Source organism: Heterodontus francisci, chromosome 23 (assembly GCF_036365525.1).
Source record: "Heterodontus francisci isolate sHetFra1 chromosome 23, sHetFra1.hap1, whole genome shotgun sequence".
Lineage (NCBI taxonomy): Eukaryota > Metazoa > Chordata > Chondrichthyes > Heterodontiformes > Heterodontidae > Heterodontus > Heterodontus francisci.
Genome location: NC_090393.1, coordinates 66311088 through 66337400, shown reverse-complemented (window position 1 = coordinate 66337400; position 26313 = coordinate 66311088). Strand labels below are relative to the sequence as shown.

Sequence of the window (26313 nt, the reverse complement as noted above, 5' to 3'; positions counted from 1 at the left end):
ACAGTTCTTGGGTATCTGAAAGGAGAAAAGCAGAAGGTGATGAGGGGGGAATGGGATGTGAGAAGGAGGAATAGGTATGAGGATACTGTTATCTTCAATGGTTTCAGCTCTGCAGCTGGTAAGGGTCTCAGTCATGGCCACTCCAATGATGGTGAGCCACTCTCGGGGTTAGGACATGCAGCCATGCCTGTCTCCCGCTGGTTAGATGCTGCTGCCTTCCGATGTGCACCACCTTGTTTTGGAAGAGAGGGAAGTGTGTCAGTGAATGTGATGCAATCTGTTGGGGTGTTTGTGGCGGACATGGTTGAATAGCTTGCAGTGTCTGAAAGCTGTTAGATGCGAGTGTGAGGCTTGGAGCAGTGCTAAGTGTGTGAGGGTGAGGTGAAGCTCATGAGTCATGATTGAAGGAGATTATTGATAGGTGAGTGATGGGCTGTGGTGAATTGAACAGTGTGAGGCTCTTGGTGTAGTTGGTGGAATGTGGCATTTGAAGATTCATTCACTAATCTTTACCACTTGTGTGAGGTGATTGAACTTAAAATAGAAACATAGAAAATAGGAGCAGGAGTAGGCCATTCGGCCCTTCGAGCCTGCTCCACCATTCATTATGATCATGGCTGATCATCCAACTCAGTAACCTGTTCCTGCTTTCGCCCCATACCCTTTGATCCCTTTAGACCAAAGAGCTATATCTAACTCCTTCTTGAAAGCATACAATGTTTTAGCCTCAACTACTTTCTGTGGTAGCAAATTCCACAGTTTCACCACTCTCTGGGTGAAGAAATTTCTCCTCATCTCAGTCCTGAAAGGTTTACCCCGTATCCTTAGACCATGACCCCTGGTTCTGGACTCCCCCACCATCGGGAACATCCTTCCTGCATCTACCCTGTCAAGTCCTGCTAGAATTTTATAGGTTTCTATGAGATCCCCCCCCTCACTCTGGCATCCATGCATCACCCGACATTACTGCCAGTATTGGGTTATTTTACTGCAAGCAGATACAAGCACAGTGTAAAAGTTTACAGTCACACACACAGCAACAGCCATCCCAGATCAGGTTGGTCCCTCAGAGATTAAACTTGTCCAAAAACAACAACATTCCTCAAATCCCGTTGCAAGGACCTTGTCTGCACACCAACATGGTTTTGCCAAGAAAGTACATCTTGATATTTTGTTGTTCACTATCTCTCTGGGAACTCTGTTCTCAAACCCTTCGTGATCTCTGGCCATCTGAAGCAGCTTGGGAATACTAGGCTGTATTCCTACTGAGTGAGAGTTATTCACATATGTGCACCTCGAGGACCCTTAGACAAGACTGAGAATTGTACCATTTTTCCCCTACGTTACTACGGTGACTATACTCCTGAAGAACTTTATTGAGATAAAACACTTTGGGACATCCTGAAGTTGTGGATGGGGGCTATAGCAATGCAAATTGTTCTTTTATCCTGCAGTGATCAGAATGACTAATCAGTCAAACAGATGTGCGAGTTGATATCACAACTATCTTCCCAAGAAATTTATATTTTTAAACGCAAGTGAATCGTCTTTTGCGTTTTGCAAGTAGTTCCAGTCTTGCTTTAGTATGATCTGTTAAAAGTAATTTTTTTAAAAAGCACTCGCTATTTTCATTTGGGCTGTTCCATTAACCGGACAATACAGTTTCTGGCTCAGTCAAAATTGGGAAATTAAACTCGCATTGAAGAGGTTTCTTGGTATTTATACATCAGTCACAACCTCATGCTGGAAAACTGGTCGGACCAGGTCGAACCTTGGTTTTGCATCCTGTCCAATTTTACTCTCCATGGAGTTGAGTGCAGGTTTTGGTGGAGTTTTGACCGACCTCAAATAGGTTGGCAGGGGTGGAGGTGTCATGACCCCTGTGACCTCGCTCTCCCAGCTCTGCTACGGTGGAGCAGCGATATTCCACCAGCCAATGGTGACAGGCAGAAAGTCAGCGCTCTATGCCAAGCAACACTTGGGATGGACCACATTGCCCTGGGGCAGCCCTGAACAGAGGAGGGAGGGGATCAATGACAGTGGTTCACAGTAACTGACTCATTAGTCTGAGAGATTAAATGGCATCTCTTTAAAGGGAGCGCAGGAACAGAGAGACCAGGAAGATGACATACACAAATCTTCAACGGTGACTGGACAAGTTAAGCTGTTAGAAAGGCAATAGGTTCCTTGGCTTTATAAATCAAGGAATCGAGTACAAAAGCAATAGTAACAGTCAAAAGAGAATTGGATAAATACTTGAAGGGGAAAAACTTGCAGAATTATGGGGAAAAAGCGGGGTGTATGGGACTAATTGCATGTGTCTTTCAAAGAACTGCCATGGGTATGATGGGCCGAATGGCCGGCTTCCATACTGGCAATTTAGCGCTGACTTGTGAGTCATTTTGATCTGCTAGCAAGTAGATTGAGGCCCCCTAGAGCTTGTTACCTACAAGAGTGGTGGAAGCGGAGATGATGAATGATTTCAAAAGAAAATTAGATGGGCACATGAGGGACTTACAAGGCTATGGGGCTACAGCAGGGGAATGGGACTTACTGGATTGCTCTATGGAGAGCTGGCATGAACTTGATGGGCTGAAAGGTCTCTTCCTGTGCCATAATGACTCTATGACGTCAAACTAGTTTCATTTGAGACCTTTAAGGCTGCTTCATACTGGTCTAGCAGTGTCCAGTTCCCAACTACCCAAACACCTGCCTCTCACTTACCAGCAAAACATCTTTCTCTCTATCTCACTCCCTACTTCTCCCCCTCTCTCTCCCTCCCCATATGTCTTGTTCTGTGTCTCCACCTACCCACATCTCCCACTCCCCCTTCCAGTGTGCCCCCTTTCCCTCCCTCTCACCTACCCTGCCTCTTCACCTTCAATGGGAGAGTTTTCCCTGGTGTCATAGAATCATAGAGAGATACAGCACTGAAACAGGCCCTTCGGCCTACCAAGTCCGTGCCAACCATCGACCACCCATTTATACTAATCCTACATTAATCCCATTTTCCCTCTCACATCCCCACCTTCCCTCAATTCTTCTACCACCTACCTACACTAGGGGCAATTTTTACAATGGCCAATTTATCTATCAACCCGCAAGTCTTTGGCATGTGGGAGGAAACTGGAGCACCCGGAGGAAATCCTGCAGCCACAGGAAGAACTTGCAAACGCCGCACAGGCAGTACCCAGAACCGAACCCAGGTTGCTGGAGCTGTGAGGCTGCGGTGCTAGCCACTGCGCTACTATTTATCCCTCATTCAATATCACAAAAACAGATTATCTGTCAATATCACATTTGATGATTCTGGGATCTTGCTGTGTATAAAGTGGTTGCTCTGAGGTTCCTACATTACAACATGACTATACTTCAAAGGTATGCCATTGGCTTTGAGACATCCAGTAGTCAGGAAAGGTGCAATATAAATGCAAGTCTACCTTTCACCCACCTACCTCTGCCTCGAATCTTTGTCACATGCTCCATGTGCCATCGATATGGAGGAGGGTCTAGGTTTTGCACCAATCAGGGGAAGGGGTGGGGCCAGGTTTTGTGCCAATCAGGGTAGGGGGTGGGGCCAGATTTTGCGCCAGTCAGAGACAGGGTCTGCTCGGCTCCCCTCGAGCAGTTGGAGAGTTGAAGCCTAGTAGGGTAGAATCGGTACAGCCACCGACAGATAGCTCGAGCGAACATGGCAGCGGGAGAGCCCGGCTCCCTGGAGGAATGTCTGCAGACCTTCCTGTCTTCGGAGCAGCTTCGGCAGCTCCGAACTATTCTTTACGGCAAAGACCTCAAGTAAGCAAAGGACTGCGCGGGGGATTGTGGGAGATGTAGTTCCCTGCCCCTCCGCTGCCTATTCAGTGAGGGTTAATGAACTACAACTCCCAGAGGGCGGTGCGGACCTGTGCTGTGGGATTGTGGGAGATGTAGTTCCCCCGCGCCACCCTCCCTATGCAGTGAAGGTCTGTGAACCATAACCCCCAGAGAGCAGCGCGGACCTGTGTGGGTGATTGTGGGGGATGTAGTTCTCCACGCCGCTGCTCCCTGTACAATGAGGGTCGATGAACTACAAGTCCCAGAGGGCGCCGCAGCGCCAGGAGGGCTAGCCAGTTGCAGCCGGAAAGTAGCTGGGCTCCTGTCCTGTCACTCAGTGCTTCCGTCTCTTTCTTTCATTTCTTCTATAATTACAAAAATAACAACCTGTTCCAGACAATATATTACCCCCCAATTTTTCATATTACGCAAAAGAAATTTAAGCAAAAGACTCCAGTGCAGCACTAAGGGAGTGCTGCAGTGTCGGAGGTGCTGTCTTTCAGATGAGACGTTACACTGAAGTCTCACCTGCCTGCTCTGGTGGATGTGAAAGATCCCATGGCACTATTTCAAAGAAAAGCGGGGGTAGGGGGAGCTAATCCCCAGCGTCCTGGTGAATATTTATGCTTCAATCAACATCACAAAAACATTATCATCTTTATCGCCTTGCTGTTTGTGGGAGTTTGCTGTGTTTGCAACAATACAACACACTGCACTTCAAAGTTGCTTCATTAGCTGGAAAGCACTTTGAGATGTACGATAGTCAAGAAAAGTGCTGTATAAAAACAAGTATTTAAAAAATATATATTTATCCCTTAATGAATATTGCAAACAATTATGTGGTCATTGTCTCCTGACAACTTGTGCACAGAATGATCTCACAAATTATCAGCTGTGTTTCTGCATTAGAACAGTGACGACACCTCAAAAATGCTTAATTGGTGGTAAGGTTTGGGATGTCCTGTGGTTGTGAAATGCACTAAACAAATGCAAGTCTTCCTTTCATTAAAAATGCTGCGACCTGTTAAATAGTTGCTCAAGCTGTGTTCATGACCTGACCCGAAAACTGATTTGTTAAACCCAATCTTATGTTTACTGATTAACAGGGAGGAGCAGAAATTTAGTGACTTTGCTAACTCATTACTCAGGTCCAAAGAGGACTGGCTGCATTTACAGTGAGAAAGGATATGAAGTAGTATAGTGTTTAAAACTCTGCATGTGGCTTTAATTATTCCACAGCTTTGCTGAGGTTGTTGATTTTTTAATTGTTGAATATTTCGACAACATGTATAGCACCTTTCAATGTACAAAATAAACTAAGGTAGTCCAAATGGAGTAGATCATTTCTGGGGGAGATTATCAGCAATGTTATTGACTTCTATCGACACCCACATGACAGGCAGGGAAATGGGGAAGCAGGTTAAAATATAAAATCTACGCAATGCCACCCAGCATGCCACATATGCACCCACTGCTATTTGTATGGTGGCGGATATCGGGGAGAGCAGCTATTCCTGGAGATGCTCTGGCTATGATTGGCTAGATAAGAGTCGAATCAAACGAGGGCAATCCCATTGAGCTGCAGAATGGAGGAGAGACGTGGGGGGGCAGGTGGTATGATCAGCCATGTCAAAGGAGCAGACAGATCGAGGAGAGAGAATGCAGTCATCGAGGATGCCATTGTCAATTTTACTGGAATGAATCCAGAGCTGTGTGGGGCCAGAAACCTGATTGAAGAGATTGAAACAAGGAGTTTTGGCAGGGATGGGGGGGGGGGGGGACAGGTGTGAGGGAGGGAGTGGGAGTATGGGGGTGGGTTTGAGGGGGGGTTGGGGTGAGTTTGAGGGAGGGAGTGGGGTTATGGGTTTTGGGTTTCAGAGAGGTGTTGGGGTGGGTTTGAGGGAGGGAGCGTGAGTAGGGGGTGGGTTTGAGAGGGGTTGGGGCAGATTTGAGGAAAGGAGCGAGGGTGGGGGAGGCGGGTTTGAGTTTCTCACAAGGCCTGCTAGAGTGAATGGCAGCTCCTGATGATCATTTTTTGGCCCTGTTTCTCAGCTGCAACCAGGTTGAGAGGCTGCTGGCAGCCTGCTGGGAAGGCCTCTAGCACTAGGCCGTAGCACGGAACTACTGGGGGGCTGGTGGGGAGCAGTTGGGGTGCTGGGGTGGTTCAGGGGGCACATGAGGAAGACAATTAGAGTCTGGAGCCAGGAGACGGGGGGTGATAGAAGATCGAGAGGCCTGGTTGGGGCAGGGGTGGGGCAAGAGGGAAGATCAGGCGACATGGTTTGGGGAGTCATAGAGTTGTACGGCATAGAAACAGGCCCTTCGGCCCACCGCGTCCATGCCGACCCTAATGCCTATCTATACTAATCCGACCTGCCTGCATTAATTGCATATCCCTCTATGCCTTGCTCATTCAAGTACCCGTCCAGATGCCTCTTAAATGTTGCTACTGTTCCTGCCTCCACCACCTCCTCAGGCAGCTCATTCCAGATACCCACAATTCTTTGTGTGAAACATTTACCCCTTTGAGCCCCTTTAAACCTCCTCCCTCTCACCTTAAATCTGTGCCCTCTAGTTTTAGTCACCCCGACCATGGGAAACACTCTGGCTATCTACCCTATCTATGCCTCTCATAATTTTATATACCTCTATCATGTCCCCTCTCAGCCTCCTTCGTTCCAGGGAAAACAGATGCAGCCTATCCAATCTCTCTTTGTAACACAAGCCCTCCAAACCGGGCAACATCTTTGTGAATCTTTTCTGCACCCTCTCTAGTTTAATCACATCTTTCCTGCAGTGCGGCGACCAGAACTGCACACAGTACTCCAAATGCGGCCTAACCAACGTTATGTACAACTGTAACATGACGTCCCAACTCTTGTATTCAATGCCTCAGCCGATGAAGGCAAACATGCCATACGCCTTCTTTAGATTAGATTAGAATTAGATTAGAACATTACAGCGCAGTACAGGCCCTTCGGCCCTCGATGTTGCGCCGATCATCTGACCTACACTATTCCATTTTCATCCATATGTCTATCCAATGACCACTTAAATGCCCTTAAAGTTGGCGAGTCTACTACTGTTGCAGGCAGGGCGTTCCACGCCCCTACTACTCTCTGCGTAAAGAAACTACCTCTGACATCTGTCCTATATCTTTCACCCCTCAACTTAAAGCTATGTCCCCTCGTGTTTGCCATCATCATCCGAGGAAAAAGACTCTCACTATCCACCCTATCTAACCCTCTGATTATCTTGTATGTCTCTATTAAGTCACCTCTCCTCCTCCTTCTTTCTAACGAAAACAACCCCAAGTCCCTCAGCCTTTCCTCGTAAGACCTTCCTTCCATACCAGGCAACATCCTAGTAAATCTCCTCTGCACCCTTTCCAAAGCTTCCACATCCTTCCTATAATGCGGTGACCAGAACTGCACGCAATACTCAAGGTGCGGCCTCAGCAGAGTTTTGTACAGCTGCATCATGACCTAGTGGCTCCGAAACTCGATCCCCCTACTAATAAAAGCTAAAACACCATATGCCTTCTTAACAGCCCTATTAACCTGGGTAGCAACTTTCAGGGATTTATGTACCTGGACACCAAGATCTCTCTGCTCATCTACACTACCAAGAATCTTCCCATTAGCCCAGTACTCTGCATTGCTGTTACTCCTTCCAAAGTGAATCACCTCACACTTCTCCGCATTAAACTCCATTTGCCATCTCTCAGCCCAGCTCTGCAGCCTATCTATGTCCCTCTGTACCCTACAACACCCTTCGACACTATCCACAACTCCACCGACCTTCGTGTCATCCGCAAATTTACTAACCCACCCTTCTACACCCTCATCCAGGTCATTTATAAAAATGACAAACAGCAGTGGCCCCAAAACAGAACCTTGCGGTACACCACTAGTAACTAAACTCCAGGATGAACATTTGCCATCAACCACCACCCTCTGTCTTCTTTCAGCTAGCCAATTTCTGATCCAAAGCTCTAAATCACCTTCAACCCCATACTTCCGTATTTTCTGCAATAGCCTACCGTGGGGAACCTTATCAAACGCCTTACTGAAATCCATATACACCACATCCACGGCTTTACCCTCATCCACCTGTTTGGTCACCTTCTCGAAAAACTCAATAAGGTTTGTGAGGCACGACCTACCTTTCACAAAACCGTGCTGACTATCGCAAATGAACTTATTCTTTTCAAGATGATTATAAATCCTATCTCTTATAACCCTTTCCAACATTTTACCCACAACCGAAGTAAGGCTCACAGGTCTATAATTACCAGGGCTGTCTCTACTCCCCTTCTTGAACAAGGGGACAACATTTGCTATCCTCCAGTCCTCCGGCACTACTCCTGTCGACAATGACGACATAAAGATCAACAACAACGGCTCTGCAATCTCCTCCCTGGCTTCCCAGAGAATCCTAGGATAAATCCCATCTGGCCCAGGGGACTTATCTATTTTCACTCTTTCCAAAATTGCTAACACCTCCTCCTTGTGAATCTCAATCCCATCTAGCCTAGTAGGCTGTATCTCAGTAATCTCCTCGGCAACATTTTCTTTCTCTACTGTAAATACTGACGAAAAATATTCATTTAACGCTTCCCCTATCTCCTCTGATTCCGCACACAACTTCCCACTACTATCCTTGATTGGCCCTGTTCTAACTCTTATCATTATTTTATTCCTGATATACCTATAGAAAGCCTTAGGGTTTTCTTTGATCCTATCCGCCAATGACTTCTCGTGTCCTCTCCTTGCTCTTCTTAGCCCTCCCTTTAGATCCTTCCTGGCTAGCTTGTAACTCTCAAGCGCCCTAACTGAGCCTTCACGTCTCATCCTAACATAAGCCGCCCTCTTCCTCTTGACAAGCGCTTCAATTTTTTGAGTAAACCACGGCTCCCTCGCTCGACAACTTCCTCCCTGCCTGACAGGTACATACTTATCAAGGACACGCATTAGCTGCTCCTTGAATAAGCTCCACATTTCGTTTGTGCCCATCCCCTGCAGTTTCCTTCCCCATCCTACACATCCTAAATCTTGTCTAATCGCGTCATAATTTCCTTTCCCCCAGCTATAATTCTTGCCCTGCGGTATATACCTGTCCCTGCCCATCGCTAAGGTAAACCTAACTGAATTGTGATCACTATCGCCAAAGTGCTCACCTACATCTAAATCGAACACCTGGCCGGGTTCATTACCCAGTACCAAATCCAATGTGGCATCGCCCCTGGTTGGCCTGTCCACATACTGTGTCAGAAAACCCTCCTGCACACACTGGACAAAAACAGACCCATCTAAAGTACTCGAACTATAGTATTTCCAGTCAATATTTGGAAAGTTAAAGTCCCCCATAACCACTACCCTGTTACTCTCGCTCCTGTCGAGAATCATCTTCGCTATCCTTTCCTCTACATCTCTGGAACTATTCGGAGGTCTATAGAAAACTCCCAACAGGGTGACCTCTCCTCTCCTGTTTCTAACCTCGGCCCATACTACCTCAGTAGACGAGTCCTCAAACGTCCTTTCTGCCACTGTAATACTTTCCTTGATTAACAATGCCACACCCTGCCCTCTTTTACCCTCTTCTCTGTTCTTACTGAAACATCTAAATCCCACCATGTCTACCTGTGTTGCCACTTTCAGGGAACTATGTACTTGCACCCCAAAGTCTCTCTGCTCAACAACACTCCCCAAGGCCCTGCCATTCACTGTATATGTCCTGCCCTGGTTTAACTTCCCAAAATGCATTACTTCACACTTGTCTGCATTAAATTCCATTTGCCAATCCCTTGCCCACTTTCCCAGTTGATCTATATCCTGTTGTAACCTTAGACAACCTTCTTCACTGTCCACTATACCACCAATTTTGGTGTCATTTGCAAACTTACTAATCATGCCCCCTACATTCACATCTAAGTCATGAATATATATGACAAACAACAGAGGGCCCAGCACCGATCCCTGCGGCACACCACTGGTCACCGGCCTCCAATCTGAAAAACAACCATCCACTACCACGCTCTGCCTCCTATCACCAAGCCAATTTTGTATCCAATTTGCTAGCTCACCCTGGATCCCATGTGTTCGAACCTTCTGGACCAGCCTACCATGCGGGACCTTGTCAAAGGCCTTGCTGAAGTCCATGTAGACAACGTCCATCGCCCTTCCCTCATCAATCCTCTTGGTCACCTCCTCGAAAAACTCAATCAAATGAGACATGATTTCCCATGCACGAAGCCATGCTGACTATCCCTAATCAGACCTTGCCTTTCCCAATGCATATAAATCCTGACTCTCGGAATCCCTTCCAATAACTTTCCCACCACTGATGTAAGGCTCACCGGCCTGTAGTTCCCTGGCTTATCCCTGCTGCCCTTCTTAAATAAAGGCACAACATTAGCTATCATCCAGTCTTCCGGTACCTCACCCGTGGCTAACGATGATACAAAAATCTCTGCCAGGGCCCCAGCAATCTCCTCCCTTGCTTCCCATAGCATCCTAGGATACACCTGGTCAGACCCTGGGGATTTATCCACCTTAATGCGCTTCAAAACCTACAACACCTCCTTCGTAATGTTGATATGCTCAAGGATATCGCTGTTCCCTCCCTTGAACTCACTAGCTTCCATGACCTTCTCCACGGTAATTACGGATGAGAAATATTCATTTAAGACCTCGCCCATTTCCCATGGCTCCACACATAGATTACCACACTGATCCTTAAGGGGACCTACTCTCTCCCTAGCTACCCTTTTACTCTTAATATACTTATAGAATCTTTTAGGATTCTCCTTTATCTTATTTGCCAGGGAAATCTCATGGCCCCTTTTCGCCTTCCTAATTTCCTTCTTAAGTGTAGTCCTACATCCCTTATACTCCTCGAGGGACTCGCTCGATCCCAGCTGCCTATACCTGACATATGCCTCCTTCTTTGTCCTGACCAGACCCTCAATATCCCTCGTCAACCAAGGTTCCCTAAACTTGCCAGCCTTGCTCTTCCATCTAACGGGAACATGCCGGCCCTGAACTCTTCCTATCTCACTTTTAAAAGCCTCCCACTTGCCAGACGTCCCTTTACCTGTAAACAGCCTCTCCCATATAACTTTTGAGAGTTCCTGTCTGATGCCATTGAAATTAGCCTTCCCCCAATTTAGGAGCCAATAGAGTTATGGTCACTGGTCCCAAAATGCTCCCCCACTGACACATCAACCATCTGCCCATCCTCATTTCCTAAGAGGAGGTCGAGTGTAGCCCCTTCTCTAGTAGGGCCATCCACATACTGCTTCAGAAAACTATCCTGGAGTGGTGAGGAAAGGTTGATCGCAGCGAGGGGTAGGGGGGAGAGGCTGTTTGTAAAGCTGTTATACTGTCTTTCCGCTACTAGATCCAGCAGTCCTTGCCTCTGTTTAGCAGCTGGAATTCCCAAGGTCTAGTAAACCTGGCCGACCAGAGTTAATGTAAAATGATGGTTAAGCATGAGACTCCCAGCCTGTGAGCGGGTTGGTTGTCCACCCCGCCACCCCCCCCCCACCTTTGTTAACACCAGAATTGGGTGTGTTGGAGGCGGGATTCAGATTTTTAGCATTCTAACACGCCACCTGATCCAATCATGTCCATTTGTTGGGTTAAAATTCCCCTCATGGATTTGGGAGGTGAGAATGTGTTTAAGCACCTTGGAGAGGAAAAGGAGGTCGGAGATGGGATGGTAGCTTGCACAGATGAGTGGTTAAAGCGGAGTTCTCTTGAGGAGCCAGTAGATGATGGTGGTTTTGAAAGGGAGGGGGACAATAGCAGTATGGGGGCCAGGAGGAGAGGTTGGGTGATCAGCGGTTCAGTAAGAATGAGGCTCATGGGGATGTCCCATGGACAAGATGAGCATCAGGGGAGACAGCAGAGAAACTGAGAACACAAGAGGGAGTTGGGGGAGTGAGGGGTGTGGGGAGAGAGAAGGTTTGGCTTGGTAGGGAAGTGTGGGGGGTTGGGGAATATCAGAGGCAACACGACAGTGTGGATCTTAATGACAAAGAAGTTCATGAGCTCCTTGCATTTTTTTTAAGATGAGGGTGGAAGTGGGAAAAGGAGCGGAGTTTAAGGAGAAGGTTGGCAGTGGAGAAAAGGGGGGTTCTCTAGTCCTTCCAGGGTAATCCTGGCTGGAGTAGTCGCTGGTTTTGGCAGAGGAGTGAATCTCGATAGCGATTGATGTAGTCCAGCCAGATCTAGTAATGGATGATTAAATTCACAGAGAGAGAGGCTGGTCGGTACCTCTTATAGTTGAGTAAGTGAATACGGGGGCGGGGAGGGCATACTGGGAAAGCAACCGGAGTGGAAGAGGCTAAAGGTTTTACTGGGATCAAGGATATCAAAGGTGTACGTGAAATGTGTGGGAGATCAGCGGCTGCAGAAATATCATGGCAAGCAGAGGGCCAAAGGATCTCAGACCTCTGAGTAAGGAGTGACATTCAAGAATCAATGTTCAAGATTGTAATGGTACCTCCTATTATTTATAGTGTGTAGCTACTACAAATAGACTAAAAGGATGATTGACTCCTTTCACATTTACTTTGTTATTCAGGTTTCAGTTGCCAAGGTTGTAGCTACCAGTGCCACCTGCATCCGCCTTTTTCATCCATTCTCAGGTCCCACGGTCACTGTGTAAGGTGTCCCTGCTAATGCAGCCTCATCTGTGCTCCAATAGATGCATATCCATCAGAAGTGGAAATCCTGCTTATCCTGTTGCTAGCTCTGGGAAACAGGAAATCAATCTGCTGTTGCCATGACTGAGATTGGTTGACTCAGGAGTGAACAGCCCATTTCCACATGGGGTCATTTACCCCATCGATCCTCAAAGGTTTGATTTTTTTTTAAAGGTTTTTCCCCTTGGCTATCTATGGTTCTGGAGAAAACATAGTAATATAAAGAAAAACAAAAGCCAGGCTCTCAGATCGTCAAGCTTTGATTATAAATGTTTGCTTTGCTCTTTTTCAGAAAGCTGGATTTGCTGAAGTCTGCTGTGGAAGCAGCCCTGGAACGGGATTTTCAGCTGCAGGGTTTTAGGTTTGAGGCTTCCCCTGAGCAGCTCCGTCAGCCTCGGATTGTCAGAGTGGGACTTATTCAGAACAAGATTCTCCTTCCTACTGATTCGCCTGTATCTGAGCAGGTGCGGGGAATGCACGGGTTTATTTCAATGTTTGCATTAAATCTGTACAGTGGAGATGTGGGTGTCATAAGGAATGTAGAATTACAAAGAGCTTCCAATCCAGAAACAGGTTATTCAGTCCAACTGATCTATCCTGGAGGCTAAGTCTCCTCCCACCCTATCAACATATCCTTCTGTTTCTTTCTCTCTCATGTATTTATCTAGCTTCCCTTTAAATACATCTATACTATTAACCTCAACCACTTCATGTGGCAACAAGTTCCACATTCTCATCCCTTTCTGGGTGAAGAAGTTTCTCCTGAATTCCCTTATTGAATTTATTGGTGACTACCTCACATTTACGGCCACTAATTTTCCCCCAAAAACAGAAATAATTTCTCTATATCAATTCCCTTCATAAATTTAAAAACCTCTATTGAATCACCCTTGAGCCTTCTCTTTTCTAGAGAAAAGAGCCCCACCAGTCTGTTCAGTCTTTCCAGTTGTGGTATCATTCTTGTAAATCTTTTTGCACCCTCTCCAATGCTTTTTATAATATGAAGACCAGAGCTGTGTGGTGTAACTAAGTTTAGCATAAGTTTCCTACTTTTCAATTCTATCCCTTCTTTGGATTTTTGATGGGTTTTACAACCTGCGATGCTACTTTTAATGACTTGTGAGTCTGCAATGTAGGATAACAAAATAGTGTGTAATAATGAGAAACATGCTCAATAATTTCATAATAACTTTGTTTAACTTCTGGGAAATTAAATTCTTTCCAGTTCTACCTAATAGTTGTGCCCGGGGTTTAAGAAGATGCAGGTGCAGCAATTGTCTGGCAGTCAGTTATCAATCTCATGGTTCTGAGGAGATGGTAAATTGCAAGAATGAAATTCAGCAGAACAGGGAGATTGAATTACTAGATTATATACACTGAGAGAGAGAGTGGCTGTTCCTTATAACGTATAGTCAGTTTTTAAAGTAAACTTTCTGTGGTAAATGCCACATAGTTGAAAGGATAAATGGTGATAGTGAGAGTAGACACTGTCATGCAGGCCTCCCACCTGCCAAGAATGAGGCACATTAATTTTGCCATAAATTTCAAATTGTTGCTGGGAAGAAGAGGTGGCCTATTACAAGGGGTTGCAGGCCCCTGGCTGGAAGGACATTTTTGCATATTAACAGACAGTGTTGGAACAAAGGACTATTCCCTGACCCACCCAATTACACATAGCCAGAAGTGGTTATACCAGTCACATGACTACTCTGCTGGCCAACGTGGAGAGTTTTAAATTGGAGAAACAGGGTTTGAAGACAGAAAGCTCTTGGCTCCTGGATTGAAAAGAGCCTCTCCTGTCTGCTCCCATCTCTTTCTCACCAGCTTTGGAATCCATTGAAGACACATGAACCCCAAGAGAGAAAAATCTCCTACAGTGAACAAGGTTTAAGAAGAATACTGGGCCCCAACGAAAAGCAAAATCAACTTACAAAAGGACTCTACAATGAGCTCAAGAACTGTAACAAACCCCCTTCAAAGATTGCCTCAAACTTTTTCACTTTATTTTTCTTCTGCCCTTTTCTGTCCCTGTTTGCATATGTATATCACGTGCTCATGCTAGTGTGGGCATGTCATGTATCCATAGGAGGCGTTAACCAAATTAGAGTTTAAATTTAATAAAATTTCACTTTTCTTCTTTAAACCTGAGAAAACTTGGTGTGCTCGTTTCTTTGCCTTATACTTGGAAAGTGGTGAACAAGGATTCACCAAGGAGGAGCTCGGTGTGTTTAAAATTAAACCCTGTTGCATTAAGACCAGGTGAAGGCTGAGCGGTACCCCTAGACACCTTTCTCACCTGGTCGTAACAACACTAATATGGGCTGAGTGGACTGCACCATGGATTAATAGCACCTCATATTTATATAATTCCTTTAATATAATAACATTTCCCATGCTGTTTCACAAGAGCATTAATCAACCACAGGAAGCGATATTGGGGCAAATCAAAGAGGAAGGTTTTATAGAGCATCTTAAATGAGGAGATAGAGGTGGAGATGTTTGGGGACGGAATTCCAGAACCAGGGCCTAGGCAGCTGAAGGCACAACCGCTGATAATGGGGCGAAGGGAGTTAGGGAATGCAAGAGAGGCCAGGATTGAAGGAATGCAGTTTTTGGAGGGCTGGAAGAGATCACTGATAAAACTGAATAACTCAAATAGCCATGGGATTGTGAGTTGCCAAAGCTTTCCTCATTCATGGGCCAAAAGTGAAATTTCATTGTTATTGTTACATTACAGATTTTAAAAGTATTCCATTTTGGAATTTTGACCTCATCAAGGTGAGGAATATCTATGTTGGGGAATGGGACACCTCTCAGTCTTCTCTTATTTGTTGTGAATAATTTGGACCATAGAAACAAAAGTCAGCCATTCAGCCCTTCAAGCCTGTTCTGCCAATCTATTAGACCATGGCTGATCTGATGTATACCTCAACACTATCTTGCCACCTTTCCCTTGAAATCCTTACCCAACAAAACTCTAAAATCCATGCCCTGAGGAAGAGGATGGTAAGTTCAGAGGATGTGAGTGTTCTGCTATAGACCACCAGGGCAGTGTAAGGAGGAGGAGGATAATTTGCTGTTTGCAGAGATAACATCCTGTGAGAACAGGGAAGTTATTTTACTGGGAAATTGCATTGAAGCAAACATAAACTAGGAAATCCCAAGTAGTTTAGAAAGAGTTGGCAGATGCAGTGCAGGACTATTTCTGCACCCAGTGTGTCAAGGAAGTCATGGGAAATAACCTTGATCCGGTATTATCCGGTCCCAGAAAATGTACAAGAAATGGAAGTCGTATCACAGTGAGGCAGCGACCGAAGCATGATAACATTTAACATAATCGGGAAGTCAGATACCAAAAACCAGGAGCTGTGTATGTAACTCTAAAAAAGGCTAAATTTGAGGAAATGAAGGAACAACCAAAAACAAATAAATTGGAGGAGCTTCTTCAACGGCAGCTCAATAGAAGGCAAGTGGAACACATTTAAAGGAATATCACTGAGCATTGCAGACGAAGTGTATTCCCAAAACTAATAAGAACAGATTAAACAAATGTGACCCGAAATGGATTATCAAACAAATTGAGGCTAAGAGGAAAAATAGCCTGTATAACTTCTGCATGGAAAAAGAAGGGGCTCACAAGGATGACTAGAAGTGCATTCAGAAACTTGATAAAGGGATATTCGAAGGGACAAAAAGCTTAGCCACTCAGGCTAAACTTAACAAGGAAAATAAATTCTTTTAGTATCATAAAATACTAAATATTCTGAATGATTGCTTCCTCCAAGTATTCACAATGGATGAGCAACATGCCTTCTACAAACAAGTATCACAAATAAAATAAGTGGTTTTGATATAAATAAGGTAGAACACCTAAACAGATGAAATGGACTCAAAACTAATAGATCCGCAGGGTTACATCTGGGCACCACGCTATAGGAAGGATGTGATTGCACTATAGAGGGTGCCGAGGAGATTCACCAGGATGTTGCCTGGGCTGGAGCATTTCAGCTATGAAGAGAGACTGGATAGGCTAGGGTTGTTTTCCTTAGAGGAGAGAAGGCTGAGGGGAGAGATATGAATAAGGTATACAAAATTATGAGGGGGGTAGATAGGAAGAAACTTTTTCCATTAGCGGAGGGGTCAATAACCAGGGGGCATAAATTTAAGGTAAGGGGCGGGAGGTTTAGAGGGGATTTGAGGGAAAAAAAATTTCACCCAGAGAGTGGTTGGAATCTGGAACACACTGCCTGAAGAGGTGGTAGACGCAGGAACACTCACAACATTTAAGAAGTATTTAGATGAGCACTTGAAACGCCATAACATACAAGACTACAGGCCAAGTGCTGGAAAATGGGATTAGAATTAGTAACTTTAGGATGGCCGACACGATGGGCTGAAGGGCCTGTTTCTGTGCTGTATAACTCTGTGACTCTATGATATCATGTCTATCCCAGAGTGCTGAGAGGACAGTGTGAGGCACTTACAATCATTGAGGGAATCGCTGAACTAGGAAACACCAGCAGATTGGAAACAGAACAACAACAGACCCATTAGTTTATTTCCATGTTGTGTAAAATAATAAGGCTGATTAGAATATATGAAAAGATTATTTGCACAGTGATAACCTAGTAAACAGCAGTCAGTAGGGATTCAAAAAAGAAAATATTAGCTGACAGTTTCCTTGACAAAGACCTTTGATAAAATTCCACACAAAAGACTATTTATTGAACTCAAAACTTTGGGGATTCGGGGTAAAATCTAGGAGTAGATATATAACTGGCTGAAGGGTAGGAGTACGAGGAGAAGTACTCGTTAGAAGAGGAGCGTGCTGGATGGGGAGGGGGCGAGTCCTCGCTCGAGGAGAGTGATGTGCCCCAATTGCGTCCACTGTTCTTTCTACTTTACGTCATTAACCTGAATTCAGAAACCCAAAGCAAATTGGTTCAATTTACAGACAATACAGTGGACAGAGGTAGTGGAATCACAGGATACAGCCCAGAAAATGCAGAATGTTTTGGACAAAATATGTAAGTGAGCAGAACAATGGCGGGTGGAATTTAATACAGACGAATGTGAAGTGCAAGACAGAGGAAGGAAAAATAGATGAGACAATACAACATGGAGAGGGTTGAAGTTAAAAGTGAACTAGAGGTTTGAGTAAACTTGACACCCAAAAATCCAATCAATACGGAGCAGCAATCTACAACTGAGCGTTGAGTTACAGTCAAAACTGTCGAACAGAGATCAGAGGAGTTTGTGATGGAACTGTACAGGGCTCTGATCAGACCTACCTAGAATACTGTTCCGGTTATGGAGACATTTGAGCTCTGGAGGCAGGGCAGGGAAGAGCACCCGGCTAATCCCCAACATCAGGGAGGGGTCTGAGTTACGATGGAGAAACTGGGGCTTGAATCTTCTGAGGTGATCTTCCAAAGGGATAAAAGATTGTTGATGGAATGGAAAAAGTTAACCTGGATATTTTAAACTGTGGGAACAGAATTGGGACACGAGTTCAAACTGCTTTGATAGAGTATACACAGAGGGAGGCCGTCAATATAAGATATCACCAAGAAATCCTTGGGGAATTCAGAAGAAACATTTTTACTGAGAGAGTGGTGAGAATGTGGAACTCGCTACCACAGGGAGTGGTTGAAGCAAATATTATAGATGCATTTAAGGGGAAGCTGGACATGCATATGAGAGAGAAGGGAATAGAGGGTTACAATGATAGATTTAGATGAGAAAAGTTGGAAGGAGACTCGAGTGGTACATAAACACTGGCATTGACTGGTTGGGCTGAATGGCCTGTTTCTGTGCCCTATATCCTTTGTAATAAAAGGTAACTTTAGGATTGCTTGCAGGAATCTCTTCTTCATACAGTGAGTGATCAATGTGTGAAATACACTTCCTGACAGCAGAATGAAGTGAAAACCCTGGAATCGGTTAAGGGAAATTGGATCTCTCTGGATGAATTAAGATAGGATAAAGTGCCATTCTCATCTGTAACTATCTTGTGATCTATACAAAAAATTGTATTTCTATAGCACCTTTCACAAACTGAGGACACGCAAAGTGCTTCACAGCCAATGAAGTACTTTTGAAGTACAGTCACTGTTGTAATTTAGAGAAACACGGCATCCAATTTGCATACAGCAAGACCCCATAAACAATAATGAGACAAATGACCAGATAATCTGTTTTGGTGGTATTGGTTGAGCGACAAATACTGATCAGAACAGCAGGAGAACTTGCCTGGTCATCTTTGAATAGTGACGTGGGCTCTTTTGTGTACACTTGAGAGGACAGATAGGGCCTCAGTTTAACATCTCTTTCGAAAGCCAGCATCTCTGATAGTGTAGCACTCCCTTAGTGCTGCACTGTCACGTTAGCCTAGATTATTTGCTCAAGACTCTGGAGTGGGACTTGAAGCTGCAACCTTCTCTGTCTGAGGTGAGGATACTACCACTGAGTCAATGTATGACTTTTCTTTGTATTTACCAAAGGCAGCAGGTCATTAGCATCTATCCTCTTCATTGCCCACCTCTGGCAAGTGGCTGGAGCTTCAGTCTCCAAGGCCGAAATGACAGCAGCTTTTGTAAAATATGATTTTTTTTTAAAAGGGGCTGTTATTTTATTGTGTTGTTAATAACTGGGCTGATTCTCTTTTGTTTTAAACCTTCAGGTTGCAGCAATTCGAAAACGTATTGGAGACATTGTAGAAGTGGCTGCCAAGTGTGGAGTAAATATCATCTGTTTCCAGGAAGCCTGGAGTAAGTGATCCCTTCCTCAGTGAAGTATAACAGGCAATCCCAGTGCCCACCCGACACACTCAAGGATCGATTTGCACAATTCATACCCTGGGTTTGCTTATCAGCTTACCTGTCAAACAACCATTTTCCTTCCAGCCTCCAGGGGTATGGGAATAATCTCAAAACTATTGAAGGTGCCTTCACACCTGTGTCAGCTGTGGCTGAGTGGGCCAGTCTGAAGTTCGAGTCTTGTTCTAGTGACTTGAGCACGTAATCTTGACAGACACTTCAATGCAGTATTGAGGGAGTACTGCGCTGTCCGAGGTGCTGTCTTTCGGCCCTATCTGCCCCCTCAGGTGGATGTAAAAGATCCTATGGTACTATTCAAAGAAGAGCAGGGGAGTTCTCCCCAGTCCCGTCACCAATATTTAGTCCTCAAAAAACACCAAGAAACAAGTTATCTAATCATTGTCTTATTGTTGTTTGTGGGAGTTTGCTGTTTGCAAATTGGCTGCCATGTTTTCTATGTTATAAAAGTGACTACAGTTCAAAAGTCAAAAGTGCTTCATTGGCTGTAAACGCTTTGGGACATCCTGTGGCCACGAAATAATACAAGTTAATTCTTTCTGTACATTTGTTTCATTGCTTTAAGGGGTCATTCTGTGATCTGAGCAGTACAGGCTCACAGAAGCACATCTCGTTTATAGTGGGCTGGCAACATGTGATTTTTCTGTTGGTAAGCAATAGAATTTCACCCACTGCACACTCGGAATTTCTCAAGATGCATTCCCTCAGGACTGACAGATTGCAATGTCACCCTGTTGACTGGCCAGGTTAGATAGTCCATGTGTTAACTATAATCATTGTCTGCAGCCCATACTGTCTCCATTAAGGTAAAGTGCCATTTCTTCCCTTGTGTTTATTCACAGCTCCCAAGTGTCAACTTGGCTCGGTTGGTGACATTTTGCCCTTTGAGTCAGAAAGCTAAGTAATTTAAACTAAGGAGCAACAGTAAATATATATATTAATGATCAGAGTGATTAAATAGATCTAAAGGGATTAAAATTAACTAAGTAGAGGATACCAATGTTAAAGGGATCCAAGTTGCATCAAAAATTTGGTTATACATAAATAATACTAAACTAAATATATATCTGTCATAAGTAGATAGATTAGGACAGCTGAGACCCATTGCCTGCAATTCCTGTGCCATGTAGGAACTCCAGGATGCCTCATGTATCCTGGATAACCACATATGCAGCAAATGCCTCCAGTTGCTCAAACTCAAGCTTAGGATTTCTGAGGCTGAGGAATGGCTGGAATCACTGCGGGTGTAAGGGAGGATGAGAATATCCTGGAGCACATTTTCCAGGAGCTGATAATCCTGCAGCTGCAGAGACTTCACAAGGATAGTAAGTGGGTGGCCATCCAACAGGGTACGAAGCACAGGCAGTGCAGGAATTCTCTGAGAGTGTGGCATTCTGAAACCAGTTTTCAGAGCTGAACACCAGTGAGGGTGATGTCACCTTAGAGTGCAGTCTAGAACACATCCATGGCATTGTGGGATAAATGACTGAACAGGGACAGAGAAAAGTGTAGAAATGCAGTGGTCGTACATGACTTAATAGTCAGGGGGATATACAGGTGTTTCTGCAACAACAGACATGAGTTCTACATGGAGTGTTGCCTCCTTGGTGCCATATTAAAGGACAACATTGAGGGGATGCAGAACATTTTGAGGAGCAAAGAGGAACAGCTAGAAGTCATAGTCCAATGGCTTTGGAAAGAGAAGGGTTGAGGTCCTGTAGTCAGTTTTCATAGCTTGGGAGGAAGTTGAAAAAGCAGGACCTCAAAGGTGGATTACTCCCAGTGCCATGTGCAGGAATAGTAGGATAAACCAGATTAATTGTGTGACAGCAGACATGGTACAGGAGGGAAGACTTCAGATTCCTGGGGCATTGGGACCAATTTTGGGGCAGGAGGAACCCAGGTGGATAGGTTGCATCTCAACTGAGCTGGGGCCAATGTCCTTGCAAAAAGGTTAACAAGTGTTGTGGGGAACAGTTTAAACTAATTTGGTGGAGGGTTATCACCTGGATAAAACATTAGAAGAAAAGAGAAACAAGGTGCCCACAGGTCTAGGAGAGCCAAATAGCACCAGAGTAAAGAATAGTTCAGAAATAGGAGGAATCAGGGAAGGGGCAAATGCAAGGCTGTCTAAGATGGGTTTGGAGTTCATGTGGATAAATGCACGCAGCTTGGTAAACGAGGTTGGTGAGCTGCAGGCATGAATTGCCACATGGGACTGTGATATAGTGTTCATAATAGGGACCTGGCTCAAAGACGGGGAGGATTATAAATTTTATATTTGTGGCTCCAAGGTATTCAGCAAAGACGATGATGGGAAAATGGAGTGGGGGGAGGAGTGATGTTGGCAGCATTGATCAAATAAACTTATATCATTGGAGTGGGATGATGTAGTTGAGGGATCAAAGAGAGAGTCTATTTGGTTAGAATTAAGGAACAATAGAGGAACTATTACACTACTGGATGTATTCTATAGGCCACCAAATAGAGACAAGAAGATAGAGGAGCAAATTCGCAGACAAATTACAGGATGACGTAAGAACTACAGAGTTGTGATAATGAGGAGCTTCATTTATTCTAATAGACTGGGATAGTAACAGTGCAAAGGGCAAGGGGGAATTCCTGAAATGTACACAGAAGAGCTTTCTTGCTCACCGAGGAAGGTGGCTGTGCTGGATCTAGTTCTGGGGAATTAAGTGGAGCATGTTGTAGTGTGAGTGCATTTGGGGAATAGTGATCTTAATATCATTTGGTTTTTAAATAGTTATGGAAAAGGAGCAGATACAATCAAGTGTAAAAGTGTTTAACTGAAGGATGGCTATGGTGAGTTGAATCTAGCACTGGTGGTTGGAATCAAAAATTGGTAGGCAAAACAGTCATTAAATAATGGGAGGCCTTCAAAGGGGAGATGGTTTGGGTACAGAGTAGACCCATTCCTGTGTGAAGGCTAGAGCTCCCTTCATAACTAAAGATATAGAGGTTAAAATGAGACAGGAAAAGGAGTTTTATGACTATTATACGGTTAATAATATGGTAGAGAACCAAGCTGAATATGAAATCACAGAAGAGATCTAAAAAGGGAATAACAGCAGCAAAGAAAGAGTATGGCAATAGATTAGCAGGAAACTAAAAAGGGAATCCAAAAGTCTTTTATAAACCTACATATAGTTAAAAAAAAAAGCAGTCAAAGTAAGGATGGGGCTGACTGGGGACCAAAAAGGAGATCATCGGGTGGAGGCAGAGGGCATGGCTGTGGTACAAAATGAGTACTTTGCATCTGTCTTCACTAGCAAAGAAGATGCTGCTAATATCACAGTAAAGAAGGTGGAAGTAGTGATATTGGATAGGATAAAAATAAAAAGGAGGTAATGAAAAGGTTGGCAGGCCTCAAAGTCTCCCAGAATAGATGGGATACATCCTCAGTTACTGAAAGAAGTTAAGGGTGGAAATTGTGGAGTCTCTGGCCATAATCTCCCAATCCTCCTTAGATATGGGGCTGGTACCAGAAGACTGGAGGATTGTAAATATTACACCCCTGTTTAATAAAGGGGAGAGGGATAAACCCAGTAACTACAGGCCAGTCAGCCTAATGTCAGTGGTGGGGGAACTGCTTTTATAACTATAGATAAACAAAGGGACTAAGTGTCGCTTCATATGACCAGTTAGAAGTTAAATAAACCATCAACGTTTATAAACCAACTGTCTACCTATATTGATTTATGTTTGGGGGAAAAAGTAGCAACTTATGATTTTTATACCAAACCTCTTGATTTTTTTAAGAGTTTGTCTCCTGATTTATGAGATGGTGGGGTTGATATTACTGCAGTTAATTCTAGCCCTAATTACACTATTAGAACCAGGGCTACTTAAACAGTAGAAGAGTGGAGATTGGGGGAAAAAGAATAGAGTTTCACATGAAAGGTGCTCTCGAGGTAGCTGTCAGCCCTGGAGTCTGTGTCAGTACAATGACTAGTGAAATGGCAGTCACGCGGCAAATCAAATTTAATGCAAGGAGGTGTGAAGTGACGATTTGGAGAGGCAATATGAACTCAATAGTACTTTTTAAAAGTGGGTTGCAGAAACAGTGACCCCTGGGGGTGCATGTATACAGATCTTTGAGGGTTATGAGAAAGCTGCTTTTAAAAGTAAAACCATATGGGATCAATATTCTCTCTAAGCTGTGTGGATGCATGGCCGCACAGCAATCAGAAATGTGCCATGCAGGAACAAACGGGACACACATGAGCAACATTCCCTTTAGGACATACACGTGTGCAGCCATCCATCAATCTTAAAGGGACCATAAAGTGCAACAAGCCAACCTTACGCAGCAAACAGAAGTAGGAGGGAATATTGTATGGGATCATTGGCTTTATTAGTAGAGGGATAGCGTACAAAAGCAAGTAAGTTATAATAAACCTTTATAAAACACTGGTTAGGCCTCGGCTGAAGTATTGTGTTCAATTCTGGGCACTGCACTTTTATGAAGATGTCAAGGCCTTGGAGTGTGAGGAGCTCATGGACATCTTTGTCAACAAGAGTGAGACCATCCTATCAGCTGCCTCTGCCACTTCTCTCCCTTCCCCAACTCACCAGGCCAAACCTCCTCTAAAGTTCCCTCCTGCCCTAGCCCTAAACCCATATTGTTCTCTAGTTTCTCTCCTATCTCACCTCACACCCTCTGAACTCATCTTGTCCATGAGACCCATCTCCTGTTCCCATAATTCTATTCTTAATAAACTGCTGACCAACAACTTCCCTTCCAGGTATGTTAGCTTATATTGTTAATGGTCCCCTCTCCTTTAAATCTCAAAAAAAAAAACAAACCTTGACCCCATCGCTTTTGCAAACTACCACCCATCTCCAATCTCCCTTTCGTCTCCAGTCCTTGACCATGTTGTCACCTCCCAATCTTGTGCCCAGCTTTCCTGGAACTCCAATCAAGTTTCTGCTCCTACCCGAGGACTGAAAGCATCCCAACGCAATCCTGGCTGGTCTCCCACATTCTACCCTCTGTAAACTTGATGTCATCTAAAGCTCTGCTGCCCATGTCCTTACTCACACCAAGGTCCACTCACCCATCACCCCTCTGCTCATTGACCTACATTGGCTCCTGGTTTTAGCAATCGCTCAATTTTTAAAATTCTCGTCCTTTTTTAAAAATTCCTCCATGGCCTTGCCCCTCCCTATCTCTGTCATGTCCTGCAGTCTTACAACCCCCTTATACCTGCACGCCTCTAATTCTGGCTTCTTGGGCATCCCGATTTTTAATTGCTCCACCATTGGTGGTCATACCTTCAGTTGCCGAGGCCCTAAGCTCTGCAGTTCCCTCCTTAAACCTCTCTGCCTCTCTACCTCACTTTTCTCCTTTTTTAAGACCCTTGTTAAAACCTATTTCTTTGACCAAGCTTTTGGCCATTTGCTGTAATATCGCCCTATGTGCATCAGTGTCAAGTTTTGTTTTATCATGCTGCTGTGAAGCACCTTGGGAAGTTTTATTACTGTAAAGAAGCTTTGTCAATACAAGCTGCTGCTTCTGCTTTTGGTGGAAGCAGGTTCAAAAGGGAATTGGATATATTATTGAGGGGGACCAATTTACAGAACAATGGGGAAAGAGTAGGAGAATGGGAATAATTGGATAGTTCAATCAAAGAGCTGTAACATTCTATGATTACATCAGACTCTGTTTTAAGTTTGAAATATTAGGCAAAATAGAAAGTTTTTCCTCATGTCTCATTGGGAGAGGAAGAGATGAGCTTTGATGTGTTGACCGGCCTTTCCACTTCCTCTTACTCTTGTTCCTGTGGTCCCTGGCATATCCCACCTCCACATCCCTGGCATATTCATGTTACTGAGGAACTCCAAGTGTTTTTTTTTTTGAAAATACAGCTCAGCACTGCTCCAAATATATTTCTTTGCTAAAACCCATTGCAGTGTTTTTTTTTTGTAGCCATGCCCTTTGCCTTCTGTACCAGAGAAAAGTTGCCGTGGACAGAATTTGCTGAATCTGCAGAAGATGGTCCGACTACTCGATTTTGCCAAGAGGTGAGTGCTTTCTCCAAATTACTGAGAAACATTTACGTATTTTTAGGAGGAAAAAAATGAACTTGCATTTATGTAGCCCACTTAATAGTAAAGATCCCAAGATGCTTAACAAGAGTGATATCAATAAAAACATTTTTGACACTGAGCCACTGATAGAGCTGTCAGGGCAGATAACCAAAATCTTGATTGAGGAGTTAAATTTTAAGGAGCATCTTAAAAAAAGGAAAGGGAGACAAAGAGGAAGGGAATTCCAGTGCTTAGGGCCAGCGATTAAAATCAGGGATGCACAAGAAGCCAGAATTGGAGGAGCGCTGGGATCGCAAAGGCTTGTAGTACTGGAGGAAGCTACAGAGACAGGGAGGGGTGAGGCCACGAAGGGATTTGAAAATAAGGATGATGATTATAAAATGGAGGTATTGTCAGACAGGGAGCTAGTGGAAGTCAGCGAACTCAGGGGTGATGGGTGAATGAGATTTGAAGTGAGTTAAGATAAGAGCAGCAGAGTTTTGGAAGAGCTCAAGTTTACGTAGAGTGGAAGATAGGAGGCCAGTCAGGAGTGAGTTGAAATAGTCCAGTCTAGAGGTAACAAAGGCATGGATGAGGGTTTCAGCAGTGGATGAGCTGAGACAGGGGTGAAGTTGGGCGATGTTACAGAGGTGGAAGTAGACAGTCTTGGTGATGGTGCATATACATGATCGTAAACTCATCTCGGGGTCAACACCAAAGTTGCAAACGGTCTTTCTATGCTTATGACAGTTGCCGGGGTTGGAAACGGTGGACAAGGAACTGAGTTTATAGTGGGGTCCAAAGACAATGGCTTCACTTTCCCAATGTTTCATTGATGATAATGATCACACAGTTTTCTCACTTGGATAGTGGTTTTGTTTACTTGCTTTTTGGCCTGCCAGA

The 26313-nt window shown here is 44.4% G+C and overlaps 1 protein-coding gene across 2 annotated transcripts in view; it reads left to right on the top strand.

Moving 5' to 3' along the window:
- Positions 1-3574: 3574 nt before the first annotated feature.
- The window catches only part of upb1 (ureidopropionase, beta), a 224277-nt gene continuing 201538 nt past the window's right edge, over positions 3575-26313 (top strand). For both annotated transcript variants that reach the window (XM_068055441.1, XM_068055442.1), the window contains exons 1-4: positions 3575-3795; positions 12816-12987; positions 19206-19293; positions 25310-25404. In XM_068055441.1, coding sequence (XP_067911542.1) covers positions 3692-3795; positions 12816-12987; positions 19206-19293; positions 25310-25404 — 459 coding nt within the window. In that variant the 5' untranslated portion in view covers positions 3575-3691. The remainder of the gene's footprint in view (positions 3796-12815; positions 12988-19205; positions 19294-25309; positions 25405-26313) is intronic.